This window comes from Tiliqua scincoides, chromosome 7 (assembly GCF_035046505.1).
Source record: "Tiliqua scincoides isolate rTilSci1 chromosome 7, rTilSci1.hap2, whole genome shotgun sequence".
NCBI lineage: Eukaryota > Metazoa > Chordata > Lepidosauria > Squamata > Scincidae > Tiliqua > Tiliqua scincoides.
This window is the reverse complement of record NC_089827.1, coordinates 67,969,728-67,983,349: the sequence shown is the minus strand read 5'-3', so window position 1 is coordinate 67,983,349 and position 13,622 is coordinate 67,969,728. Positions and strand designations below refer to the sequence as shown.

At 45.2% G+C, this 13,622-nt stretch overlaps 1 protein-coding gene across 1 annotated transcript in view; it reads right to left on the bottom strand.

Annotated features, from left to right (window-relative positions):
• Window positions 1-307: 307 nt before the first annotated feature.
• RASSF9 (Ras association domain family member 9) overlaps window positions 308-13,622 on the bottom strand; it is a 47,862-nt gene continuing 34,547 nt past the window's right edge. Inside the window, exon 2 of the mRNA XM_066634284.1 lies at window positions 308-2,218. Coding sequence (XP_066490381.1) covers window positions 970-2,218 — 1,249 coding nt within the window. The 3' untranslated portion in view covers window positions 308-969. The remainder of the gene's footprint in view (window positions 2,219-13,622) is intronic.

Here is a 13,622-nt window from a genome sequence, read left to right as displayed (position 1 = left end):
ATGCTGTCACCTGACCTCCTTGCCCTCTCATCTGAAATCCTACCATCTGAGGACACATGGCAGGGCTTTTCCAATGCAATGCCTAGACCAGAGGTGTTGAAAGTAAGGCCTGTGGGCTGGAGGTGGCCCATGGAAGCTCTTTATCAGGCCCATGGGATTACTGGGCTTTCCCAGCATCACCATCAGCTGTTCTCAGTTTTTTAAATAAACGGGAGAGATGGGAGAGCTCAGTTATCATGCAGGTTGCCCTTTCAGCAATGACACCTCAGCAAAGCCATCTGTTGCTCTCAGCTGCTGAGCTGGGCTGAGGAGTCACTGCTGAAAGGGCAGCCCGCATGATAACTGGGCTCTTGCATATCTTGAAAACATGATCAAGATTTGTGCATTTTCCCCTACGTCATTTGCAGCAGAGTTCCTAAATGAGGGGGAAAAAAAGTGCTTATTTCTGGTCATGACCTGCTTAATGACATCACTTTCTGCTTAGTGACATCACTTTCTGGCTCTCAGAAGGCATCATGAATGCTGTTTGGCCCACTGTATGAAAAGAGTTTGATACCCCTGGCCTTGATTGCAGAATGCCTTTCCCAGGGAGGCCAATATGGTTACTTCACTGCCCTCCTTTCAGCGAGTAGTTAAAATGTGGTTTTTGAAAGAAAGCTTTTGGCCTAACTTTATTTCACTCAAACTTATACATTTTATTTATAAGCTTTTCTTTTCTCTGGTGGCTGTCCTAAGTTTTGAAATTCACTTTTTTTCTCTCTTCAAAACTTTCATTGCAAGCGACCTCAAAGGTCTTGGATGGAAACGTGGGCTAGAACTGCTTTAATAAATAAATAAAAATGGAAGCTCTTGCTCCTCTTCAGACACTGACCCGCTAAATAAAAGATATCCCCTTAATATTACTATCCTACTGTTTCTCAAGGGCATGGATATTAAATTGTTCTCAGTCAGATCGACAACAGAGCTCAACTATGTGGACAACAGTATTGTTTCCCCCACTGCGGTTTCCGAGTCCTGACTGTGAGTGGAGCTGATGCCAGTATCGGAGTCTGTATCATTGATGTCTAAGTTAGTCACTTTATGAATCAGATCTGACCCCGTGAAGTTTTTGGGCGCAATCTCATTGCCCTTCGCCTGCTCCTCACTAAGTGGGTACCTGCATTCAGTCTTATCTTTAGCATACAGAGTCTCAAGCTGCTCCACAAGCAGTGCATACTCATTTTCTTTCTTTTGCAGCATCAAGTCCCTGTACGTTAGCTCCTGCTGGATGCAGTTCAGCTGGGAATGAATCCTTAAGGCATCTTTCATACTTTTCTCCAACTCGTTCTTGATGCTTTCAACATCGGGATTTTCCATGTCAGTTTTCGAGGGTTCCCCTGTCCGTGGGTCTCCACCGCTTTCAATCCCCTGAACCTCCTGTTCAATTTCAGCAGAGAGTTTTTCAATGAGCAACTTGTGATGCTTCAGACCTTCTTCCACCTGTAAGATCCCCTCATTTTGGCCTGGGCTTTCCTGCAGGTGGCAGCCAGGCATATCCCCATTACTGGCAGTAGCCATTAAGTAAGTTTCCTGCACATAGTTTTCACCATCGTTCTCAACCCGATCGAGGTGGAACTTGGCTTCACACTTTTCAATTTCCAAATCCAGTTCCTTCATGCGGTTGATTTGCTGGTGAATGGTGTGGTCCTGGGAAAGGATTAAGTGGATCAGGGTCTCGATGTTGTCCCTCTCCTGCAGAACACCTGCCTGTTTCAGCTTGGCCAGCTTCCGGAATGTTTTTCTGAGAATTCTCTTTTGCTTGTCCACTGGCAACATCTTCATGTAGTTTGCCGGGCTGAGATCCCATTGTCTTTCTAGATTTGGCACCAGCTTGGCTTCCGCTGTTCTCCACAACGGGAGGTGGAGAAAGGCATCTGCCTTGACCAGGACAAAGTGCAAATTTGGCTGCTCTTCTCCCCAGGCTTTCCAAAGCCGCAGCATTTTAGTGAGAGGCGGAAGGACCCGCTCAGAACCTCTCCATTTCTCTATAATGCAATAATCCTTGGGCTGTCCAAAGAGAAACTTCTTTTCTGCAAATGTGGCCTGATGTTCTTCGAGCAGAGCTTCAATGACTTGAGTGCAAGTGGTGCGCTTCGTGAGGCCACTGACGATCTTCTCTTCCTGGCAAACCCAGACTACGATTTCCCGGTCACCGGAACCCATCTCTTTTGACAGCAATCTAGAATGGAAGGAAGAAAATATTGAGGCACTGCTTCTCTGAGGCATATAGAATTATACATATTTGATGTACTTAAACTATGGGTTGAACGCAACACCTTAAGTTTAAGAATATGAGATGTCCATGGAGCTTAAAAGGGAAAAAAAACACACAAAAAGATCAAGGAAAAGCAAGGAATGTTATTGTTGGCAATGCGTAATGATATATAGGGTGGCCCTTGTTAACCGCAGGTGTTCTGTTTCTGGAACACCACAGATACAGAAATCTGCGCATGTCTGAATCTGCAGATTTGGGTCACCTGGATCCTCAGAATGTGATCTGAATGCGGTTCTGGTCGCATCACAGGGAGGTTGTCAGTGAGATCCAGCCATGGGTTCAGAACCCATGATTGATGAAATCTGTGGGTTATGAATCCGCAGATATGGAGGGCCCACTGTACTAATGTTATGTTGAAAAAAGTAAATTTAGCAGCCCAATCCTAACCAACTTTTCAGCACTGATGCAGGTGCAATGCCTTACCTTGAGGAAACCTCCATGGCTGTTCACCACCACCACAGGGTACAACTCATGCCTCGCTGGCATGGCTACACTGGCACTGGAAAGTCAGTTAGGATTGAGCGGCAGGAGCACGACATCATATTTGGATCAAGCACCCTTTCCTTGCTTGCTACAAACAGTCATAGTTCTGCTTTCTCTGAATGACCTCACATAGCAATTAAGATGGAATATGGAATTATATGCATCCTACACAACCAGGTACAAATAACGTGAAAACTGGTTGCTGGATACACCCTTTGAGCATTGGTGTACCTTCATGCAATGATTATATTTGCAAGAGATACACCAAAAGCAAATACTAAAGTGTGGATGATGGGTGTGCACCTTTATGTGCATGCCATTGATAGCCTGGCACTTGCACATTATCATCATCACCACCACATCCACTTCCAAGGAGCTCAGGGTGGTGTACATGGTTCATTTCTTCTTTTTGTCCTCACAACAACCCTGCGAAGTAGGTCAGCTTGTGGCTAAGCAAAGATTTGAACCTGGATCTTCCAGGTCTAAGTCCAACACCAGAACCTCTACACCATCCTGGCTTTGCTCTGTGTACTGATGGCAAATACAGCTGCAGTGCAAGGTGTGGGAGCTCTTCTTCGTTGCAACTGGAATCACTGTAGCTCATGTTTCAGCTGTACAACACAGCAAGAGCCCAGTCTTGTGTTTACATCTCACTCTGTCGCATTAATACTTAAATCTCCATGGAAATAGCCGATACAGGACTTCTCCATTTCAGCCAGAGTGTTTTTGAAAGCCTCTAAAAGCTGTGATGGAGAGGTTACCATTGTGCTTAACAGCTGATGGGCCGCGACACAAGTCAGCTTGACACAGGTTACCTTTGAGAACGCAAAAAAAGTTTCTGCTCACTTCCCACTCAACTTACCCCACTCCACACACATACAATGGGAGCCCAAACATGGTACAATACGTTCTTGAAAACCTCCTCCCACCTGTCTGTACACGGATACAGATTTTATATTGTGACTGTGTGCCACCTGGTACGGCCTCCTTCATCCTATCATGTCAGTGGGCAGAACAATTCACAAATAAGTTATGATAACAGAGTCTTGGGAGCTAAAAGAATTTAATGCTGGGGACGGCATAGGACTACAATTCTTGGCACCTCTACTTATTTCATTGAATTTATTAGCTGCCCCATTCCAAGGGCTCAAGTTGGGTGACAATGTTCTAAATAGCGTACCCTATCCCCAGACACTAAAAGCCTGTTTGGATAAGAAGTTTTACAAAGCTTCTGGAATTTGTACAGGTCACAGTTCAAGAGAGTTCCCCCTGGGGAGAAAAAAACCCCGGATTCGAGGGGTGAGCATCAATCATGCTTTGTATTTTCTGTTAGATTCAATTTGGTGCACAGAAAGCACTAGAAAGCACCTAAAAGGAAGCTCCACTGAACTTGCCATTAACAGCCCAATCCTAACCCACACTTACAAAACTGGTTCTGCTGTTGTAAATGGCCACAAGGAGATGAATAGAGTGCGCTGCCACCGGCCATTTGGGAATCACCAACACGAAGGGTGTTGGTGGCTCTTTTCCACTACCAGCTACCCACAGTAAAGCAGGTAAGCCAGTGCAGGGGGTTGGAGGAATGGGGAGTGTCTGGGCAAAGAGAAATGGGGGGGGGGGAGGATTTATTTGTGTATTTATTTATAGAACTTATATCCTGCCTTTCTATCCCAGTAAAAGGCACTCAAGGCAACTCACAAATAAAATCATATTAAAAACATAAAATATATAAATATGTATAAAAAATAAGACATTTAAAAAACAACACAATAAAACTTGGATCCCAAATTTAAAATACGTTTTAAAAAAAACCCATAACCCCTAGCATCAGCATAAAAATATAGGCTTCCCTAAATAAAAAGGTCTTAAGTTTGTCCCCCTGTCTCTCCCCCCCCCACCAAAAGGACTCTAAAGAGGGAGCTGTTCTCAGTTCCGGGGGAGGGAGTTCCACAGATAGGGAGCCACCACCAAGAAGGCCTTCTTTCTTGCTGCCATCCCCCTCACCTCCACTGGTGGCGGCACAGTTAGAAGGTCCCCCTCTGATGACCTGAGAGGACGGGTCGGAATGTATGGAAGGAGGCGATCCCTCAAATACCCCACATGGAAATGGAACTGGGGAAGGGAGGGGGGATAAAAAAAAAACCCTCATGCTGAAAAGTTTTGAGAATCCTGCTGCTGACAGTTGCCATACAAACAAAGCTGCACGACCTGGTAGAATTTTTCAGCTATTTTCAACCACTGTGCTCCAAATTCTCATGGCGCACTTGCAGACCTTTCATGGCACGCCAGTTGAAAACTGCTGCCCTAGAGCCAAGAGTACTAGCATGTGAGGAAGAGATCACTTGGACAAGAAAAAAGCAAGTGCCCTGTCTTATTATGAACGTTGCTAGGTATGCAGTTAAAAGTTGCCACACGCAGAGATATCATTACACACTTCAGTACCACAACGATCAACAATCATGGAGATTATCTTACTAATGAAGGCGGTTGCAGAAGTGAGCAGGGCTGTTGAAGAGCACAGTTCAGTTTATGAGCGCACTTTTCTAGCGAGACACTAGCGGAAAGACCAGATCAGACAACATTTCTTTTGAATGTGTCACTAGGTTAAAAAAAAAAATCTGCCATCTTTGGGTAAGTTTACAGAGCTACCACTGGTATAGAAATGACATTCTTAAGTGACTGACTGGCAGGTAAAATAAAACTAATCTACGAATACAGGATTGCGACAGAGGTCAGCAATAAATGTCAACAATCTCTGAACTGTAGTGTTTGTTCATGCTGCTAACCGAACACAAAGGAAAACCCAGAATGGCACAGGGAGTTACTGAAGCGCTAAAAATAATCTACAGCTACAATTAAAAACAGAGGAACCTAATGACAATTATGCATGTTCATGCACAAGGGTGATCAAGAACAATTTGCTACTTTCGCAAGCAAATTTAATAACTGCACCAAGTACGGACGAAAATAAAGGAGGATGAATCCACCAGGGATTGTTCCGTCTCCGATTTGTAGAATTGAAAACGGAGCTGCAGAAAGAATCTCATGCTTCCTTCTCAGGGATTCTGGCACCTAACCGAAATCTCACATCAGTGCTCCTGGTTCATGATACAGACATTAGTCAATCCTGCTATTCTCAAGCTGTGCCAGCAAGAAGCATCATAGTACATTGTAGAAATGGAATTGTAGAAACGTACATTGGAAATAAACCCCACTGAACTCAATGTCTGGTCAAAGTATTAATAAAGCCCAGTGGTTTTCAAACTTTCCAGCACCAGGACCCACTTTTTAGAATGACAATCTGTTGGGACCCATCGGAAGTGATGCCATTAACCTGAAAGTGATGTCATGGCCGGAACTGACATCATCAAGCAGAATTTTTTTTAACACCCCCCCAAATACGACACAATCAGATCTAGTAAATTAAAAGTTTATAACAAGTGTTAAAAATTATTTCTAATAAAGAAAAATCCTCCTAACCGTCCTGAGCTGTTGCTGATCTATTTTGTAAAATTCCCCAAGCATCCTAAAGGCTGCAATCCTATCCACACTGACTCAGGAGTAAGCCCCATTGACTATCATTGTGAAAAGCATATACATAATAGCCTGTTAAAAGTACAGATCTGTGATAGTTCCCCAAATACAGTCACATACCATGCTGGCATCAAGTCTAATATATTAAAAATAAAATGCACATTGAAATGAATGAAGACCCACCTGAAATTTGCTCGTAAACCACCTAAGTAGGTCCCGACAGTCTGAGAAACACCGATATAGCTTCTATATAAAGGTTAACAAGTTTTGATCAAAAGTAATGTTTTACCGGGTAAGTCTATGAAGGTTTACTCGGAAGTAAGTTCCATTGTGTTCACTCAGGTCTATTTCCAGGAAAGTCTGTGTATACACATACAGTAGGACCATTTCCATATAACCCACAGCTTTAATGTAGCTCATCAAGAGCACATACATTGAAAAGGGCAAAATCCAAACTTCACATGACTACCATTGTGAATGGTCTTGCTGTTTTGATGTATGAAGACCAAAAATTGCATTTAAAATACATAAGGTGTTAAACGTATTCTGTTACAGATTCATAGGCCTGCAAAACTGAGGGTCAGAAAAACTTTCTGCAAAGTTTACGGTGTTTTTATATGAATTTGGGGTGCCTATTCCAAAAATGGCATCTCTATTGCGCCTAGAGATATGGCATAGCCTCTTTAGTGAACGTTTCAAGCAGCTTCCTCGTGAGGAAGCCACAGCGTAGACATCATCATGAGAAACCTGCTTGAACCATTCACTAACGAGGCTATGCCGTACCTCTGAAACAAGACACAATAAGGCAAAACCGATGTCATTTTTGGAATCGGCACCCCAAATATACCAAGGAACCAGTCTAACTTTTAAAATGTGTGTTGGTCTGTGTAATTAGCAAAGTGATAGGTTCAATTATTTTACAGGTTCTCCTGCTGCAATGTCACTCCGCTTTTAAGGTGGTCACGAGTACAACCTTTAAACAGCTTCTATGAGCCATTTGGAGCCTAAACAGGATCGGTTGCCTGGAGAAGCTGTGAAATCTCCTTCCGTGGAAACAATTCATGGAGGGCAGGGCAGGCATTTGTCAGGAAATGCTTTGAGTGTCGGATGTCCTGCTTCAGGGCAGGGACCTGGATCAGATGATTCATCAAGTCCCCCTCCAATCCTATCAGTATATGATTCTATATAGTATTTTTTTTTGGGGGGGGGGGAGGGAAACCAGCATTTTGAATATACTTGCTTTTGCTACTGATTTTATTTCGCTCTCATGCTGCCACTTTTCTAAGTAAAGGAACTTCAAGTTGGAAGTGCTTCCAACTGCGACACAAGATTTTAAATCTACTGATTGAAAGATCAACTTGGTTGCCAAAATGAGTCTCATTAAGAACACAATGCAGGATAAAAGCCTTGTGTTTGGTTTTCCCACATGTTTAAAGAACCCCATGCTGAAGGCTCTTTTGTCAGAGCCAAAAAGGTTTATCTTTATTACTTCCAGCAATCAAGACTGGACAATTGCTTCTGTTCTGTGTATCTTCTAGCACCCAGAGCAGCCCTGAGTGAATGTAAGCAAATTGCTCCCTCTCATCCTCAGCTCCCTGTCTGCAAAATAATCAAGGGTCACAAAAAGATTTAAAACTGTAAAATTTAACAGAGAGAGAGAGAGAGAGACACCCTAGTATCAGGGTTTCCTACCAGCAGAGGCAGCTCCAGATCTTAGAGGATCCTGGGCCAAAAGTTGCACCGCATGGTGTACTCCTTCCATACTTCGTAAAGTATATGGACACACCTGTCACTTCCTTCCCTACGGTGCAGATGGCAATCTTACTTTGCAGCAGCTGCTATAGTAATGGGACAAGATATATAGGAGGACTTGAACCTACTGCCACCACTGCCGCCTACTCTCACTTCCTCCTGGTAAGCCTCCCCTTTTGATCCTGGTTTTAGAAAAAGTCTACCTGAGAATGCCAGGTGCAAGGGAGTAGCAACAAGATGCAGATCTCCTGCTGCCTTGTGTGCTCCCCAAGGCATCTGGTGGGCCAACTGAGAGACACAGGAAGCTGGAATGGACGGGCCGTTGGCTGGATCCAGCAGGGCTCTTCTTATGACCCTGGAACCCCGATTGGTTAAGCTGATGATGGTGGAGAGCAATGCAAGCATGATTTGAGTCCCAGGATGGCGCGGTTCATCGGTTGCACAAAGTCCTGGAAGATCCAGGTACAAATCCATGCTCAGCCATGAGTCTTCTTGGGTGACCTTGGGCCTGTCACTATGTCTCAGCCTCACCTACCTCACAGGGTTGTTCTGCGGCCAAAAGGTGGGAAGGAACCAGGTACACCATCCTGAGATCTTTGTAGTAAGGGCAGTAAAACAATGCAAATAAGTAAACAAAATGGTGCCTGGAGAAGACGGTTGGGAACTCAGTCAGCAGTACAGGGCCGAATGGGAACTCAGCAGAGGGGGTGACAGAAGCCTATTCATTTTCTTCCCCTGTTGCTGTTTTAACAATTTCTGGAAGCCTCAACTCTAAAGTATCCGATAACTCTAAAATGGCACTGGGGAAAGAAGGGGAAGATTCACTGTTACCACAGTAAGCCCACAACCTCCAGGTGAGCATCCCCATAGGCTCTGGCTTGCTGGGCACAGCAGATGCCCACCGCTTTAGGGACTGATCGGCCATACTGGGGGCCCCTTGTGTGGACATGGACTCCCAACATGTGTCCGACTCCGAGCTACCAGAAGTGATGCCTTGACATTAAACTAGTGTGACATTTCCAACAGCCCAAAAAAACTGAGCAACTGAAAATGCCCCACACAGATTTACGTGACATCCTTGTGTGCAATACACTCTACATCGGAATGTCATCATTCCTCAGCACTTCCCGTTGCTGTTCCTTTCATGTTATGAATTGTCCCCGTGTTTCTATACAACACAGGCTGCAATCCTAATCACACTTTCCTGAGAGTAAGCCCCACTGAACAGAATAGAACTTACTTCTAAGCAGACATGGTTAGGCTTGTGCCCGCAGTTACATTAACATCCTTTGGTGTACCATCCTGTTGATGGTGGTTAGGGGTGAGTGTAGGAGTCTCCAGCAGAGCTAAAAACAAACGGCAGCACAACAGAAACTCGAGGCTGATGTCCAAGGCAGTCTCTCAGAAGGAAAAGAAGCACTTGACACGAGAGTTAGGTTCCATCACCAAGATATATTATATACAAGGATATTTACAGCAACACTGGTCAGTCACACAGCAACACACATTACGGCATCCTGATTCCTATTTCCCAGCTCACACTCACCACCCTACACGCTCACCCTCACTCACCGTTGAGTGTTTGTCTGCGGCCTTGTTACATGCACAAGGCACACCCACAATCAGCTGCACAGAGTCAGCAATCAGGAACAGCTGCTACCTGTTACTTGCAACAAACAGACTATTCACCACAGCGTTTGTTGCATTCCCTCCTGTGCACAGGACCTGAGTGATTTCCTGGGTTCAGACCTCAACACATCCACCAATTGATGTATTCTCCTCTGTAACAAAAATATGTCCCCCACCCAAAAATATGCCCCCCCCCCCGAATTGCAGAGAAAGCAGCCGAGACCTTGAAACTGTGCATGAGAAAACTGCATAACCAAAGCAAAGTTCTCAGGTCTGGTATTTCTCTCCGTCAGCAGACTTTCAAAACCCTACCCAGTAAACCTTCCCCTTCCATTGCAGAGACAGAGGGGAGTGAAGAAGCTGGGCATTCTTCTCCAGCTTGGATTCTGATCCATCCTGAAAAAGAATTTTTGGGATCCTGAAAGTTCACCTCTCTCCTGAGACAAGCTTTTACAAGCTCCCAGAATTCTTTCCCTGGATTAGAGAGAACGTCATCAGCAATTCTCACTTCTACCATAGAACCTCTGCTGAGTGGGTATATGTACCAGTGCTATCGGTCTTTAGATTGGCTATAAAGCACCAAAGTCATACGAACAGGACAAGACTTTGTTTTCTTAATGAACTCCTAGCTCCACTATGTGGTCCATGGTAAATATCTTGGCTTATGTTGATGATGCAGCACCTGTGAATGGCAGCCCAGGAATTACTTGAGAAGGGGAAAAAACAACAACAACAGATAAGTAAGAAAGGTCTCTTTGTACTTTTTATCATTTTCTGGCTGCTTTCCACATCCTTGATCTGCTTTCCAGAATGGGTATCATCCCATCCCTTAAGGTTCTTAAAACAGTAATTAATTTTCAAGTGGAATGTAGTAGAGGACAAGAGGATTCACAGACTTGGCTTCGACTCCAAAAATAAAAACTGCAGGTTCCATAGTGCCGCCAGGCTGTGCAACCGCTACTTCAAGGCTTATGCCAACATAACAAGGCCCAATCCTAGGGGCCAGTTATGACAATGGAAGTCACCTTCTGCTGCCATAAATACAGTGGCATTGCCTCAAAAGGCATGCCACTGCCAGGCAATTCAGAGCCAATGACAGAACTAGTTGGCAGTTCTCTGTGCTGGCGGTGTCTGACCGCCTCTTGATCCAGGTGAGTTGGCAGAGGGGGAGTTCATGGGTGGGGAGGGCAGAGGGTGGGGAGAAGGCTAGAGGAGGTGATCTCAGTGGCAAAACCACATACTAGATCCTACGCCTCATTTTCCAAAACGATACCCCCTTCCTTTCACCAGACTTACAGCAACCACATTGCTGGTGTGGGTCCGAGGAGATCCATAGGCAGCCAGAAGGTAAGTAAAAAGATTTTTTACTTCTAGTTCGCCTTCTGGCCGCCTTCCCCATCGTTGGATGTGTTTGTGCTCCCTCAGTACGGCTGCATTGTGTACAGTGGTGGTAGATAACAACCCAATCCTAAGCTCTAGTAGCAGTAAACTCAACGGAAGAGCAATAGCTGTAGATACGGAATCCAACATAGCAACACTGACAGACATTCTCACAGTGTCCTGGGAAACCTACCACAACCCACCAATCATGATGTGCACCAATGATGACCTGATAGTAGCCTTGCAGGGAAGGGATCAATCAACACAAATCAAGAATGGGATGTAATAATCTCATCCTGCCTCATATACACCCTTTCCACACCCAGCTCACAAACATGCTCCCAGGAGTAGGCAAGGGTGCCTTCATTCCTCAGAAGCTTCCCATAGTTCTGTGGTCAGCAGCCCTGTATGCAAAGGTAGGGATTTCCAAGGAAAAGTGTTCAGGTCCTACTGAGCAACGAGGGATGTCAAACATGTGGCCCACGGGCTGGATACGGCCCATGGAAGCTCTTTATCCAGCCCATGTGATAACTGGGCTCTCCCAGAGTCACCCCTTCAGCAGTGCAGTTTTTGCTGAGGCTCCGGAAGGAAGGCTCAGGAAGTGATATGGGGGAAAGAGGCAGATCAAGAGGTGTGAGAGGGAGATGCTGTTGAGGCACTGGGAGAACCTAAATAGCACACAGGTTGCCTTTTCACAGCAGTGCCACTTCCCTTGAGACCTCATTTTGCAGAGCACCTCTCAGCAGATGAACCACAAGTGACACCTCAGCAGAAGCAGAGCAGCTGAAAGGGTGGCCAACGTGATAATGGGCTCTCTCAGTACGATAATGGGGCTCTCACATATCTTGAAAATATTACCGAGATTTGCATATTTTCTGTCATTTGCCGCTAATAAGAACTTTGTTCTTAAGAAGGAACTTATTTCTGGCCATCACCAGCTTAGTGATGTCACTTCCGGCCCTCAACGGACACCATGATTGCTGTTCGGCCCGCTGCATGAAACAAGTCTGACACCCCTGGACTAATGATCCTGCCCTGATAGTCTGGAACACTGCCGTAACACAGGACGGCAGGAGGGCGGAGGTCTGGCTCAGTTGGTTGAGCTGCCGCCTTGTATGCCTGAAGAGCTGAGGCTGCCAGTTCGAGACAACCGGAAGTACCCGAGAACTGACGACACGCTGATCTACTGATGAGCTGACCCTCGGTGGCAGAGAGGAGTTGCCGTCAAGTGGAGCGTGGGAGGCGAAGGGCCAGAGAGAGGCCAGACCGGGAAGGAATCCAGCTGGAATGAGGAGTTCTATGAAAGACTAGAACTATTCAATTGTAAAAATCCCTACTGGGGTTTAGAACAGCCTGCCTATGTAAACCGCCTTGGATTAAAGTCTGAGGAGAAATCTGACGACCAAAGAAAGGCAGTATATAAATACCTGTATAAATAAATATAAATAACACAGATGCATTGCCATCTGTGGGAACAGACAATCTTTTTTCACGGGAAAACTGAGGAATCCACCTGGACATATGAAGCAAGATTGTAAACTGACTGATACATCAGTGGGGAAAGACTGGGACAACAGGAAGCTGGAGAGATGTGTTTTACATGACTGGGAGATGGGACTTCAGAAAGCAAAGCCCACCTTTTGGGGGTTCAAAGAATAATTTGGGATGGAAAAGGGAGAGAGCGAAGTCCTCCAGTGCTGCAGAACGCCACTAGAAGGAGAAGACAGATCAAAGGAACATCTCACGGGCTGTGCCCACAACCACACACACACACACCCCCTGTCGACAGGGCTCTATGTGGGACCAGCTTTCAGTGGAACAGCCCAAGGGAAGCCGTGTTCCCAGAATGGGTATCATGCCATTCTTGAGAAAAGAGTGACTAATCATGCGGGCCTATGAACATCCATCATCATTTGGGTTGCTTTACAGTTCCTTTCATCTCAAGCAAGTTATTAATTCCCCAACTCATCACAAAATGCTGGGCAACTGTAACATCTCAAAACATCTGTTCTTTGTCAACTCGCATTTCAGCAGATTAAGCCAATGAGCTCTGAGAATCTCATACTGTTCTTTCAGGCAAATTGCATCATAATTCTTTAATTATAGCTAATCCTGTTAATACTCCAAAAGGATACTCCATGCTCGGCTCCTGCTTGTCACTAACAATTTAACATCACAAACCATCTTTTTTCTACCCCCCCCCCCAAAAGTCCCAAAACGGAGCTTATATAATAGCAGCGATTATCAAAGAGTTGCCACGTGACATCTGCTTACACTGAGGAATCGGCCCCACTGTTATTTGGGACCGATCCAGTTCTGAGTCTTAGGTTCAGTAACAGAGTGGCACAGCTTTTCTGGGATTGTACCATTTCAAGACCTCAATGAGAAAACTGCACGCTTCCCCACGTAAATGCTCAGTTCCTTACAAAGCAACTCTGACACAGAGATAACCACCAACAGGTAAAGGAATCCTTTACCGAGGCTGCAATTCTATCCACACTTACCTGGGAGTAAGCCCCACTGACCACAA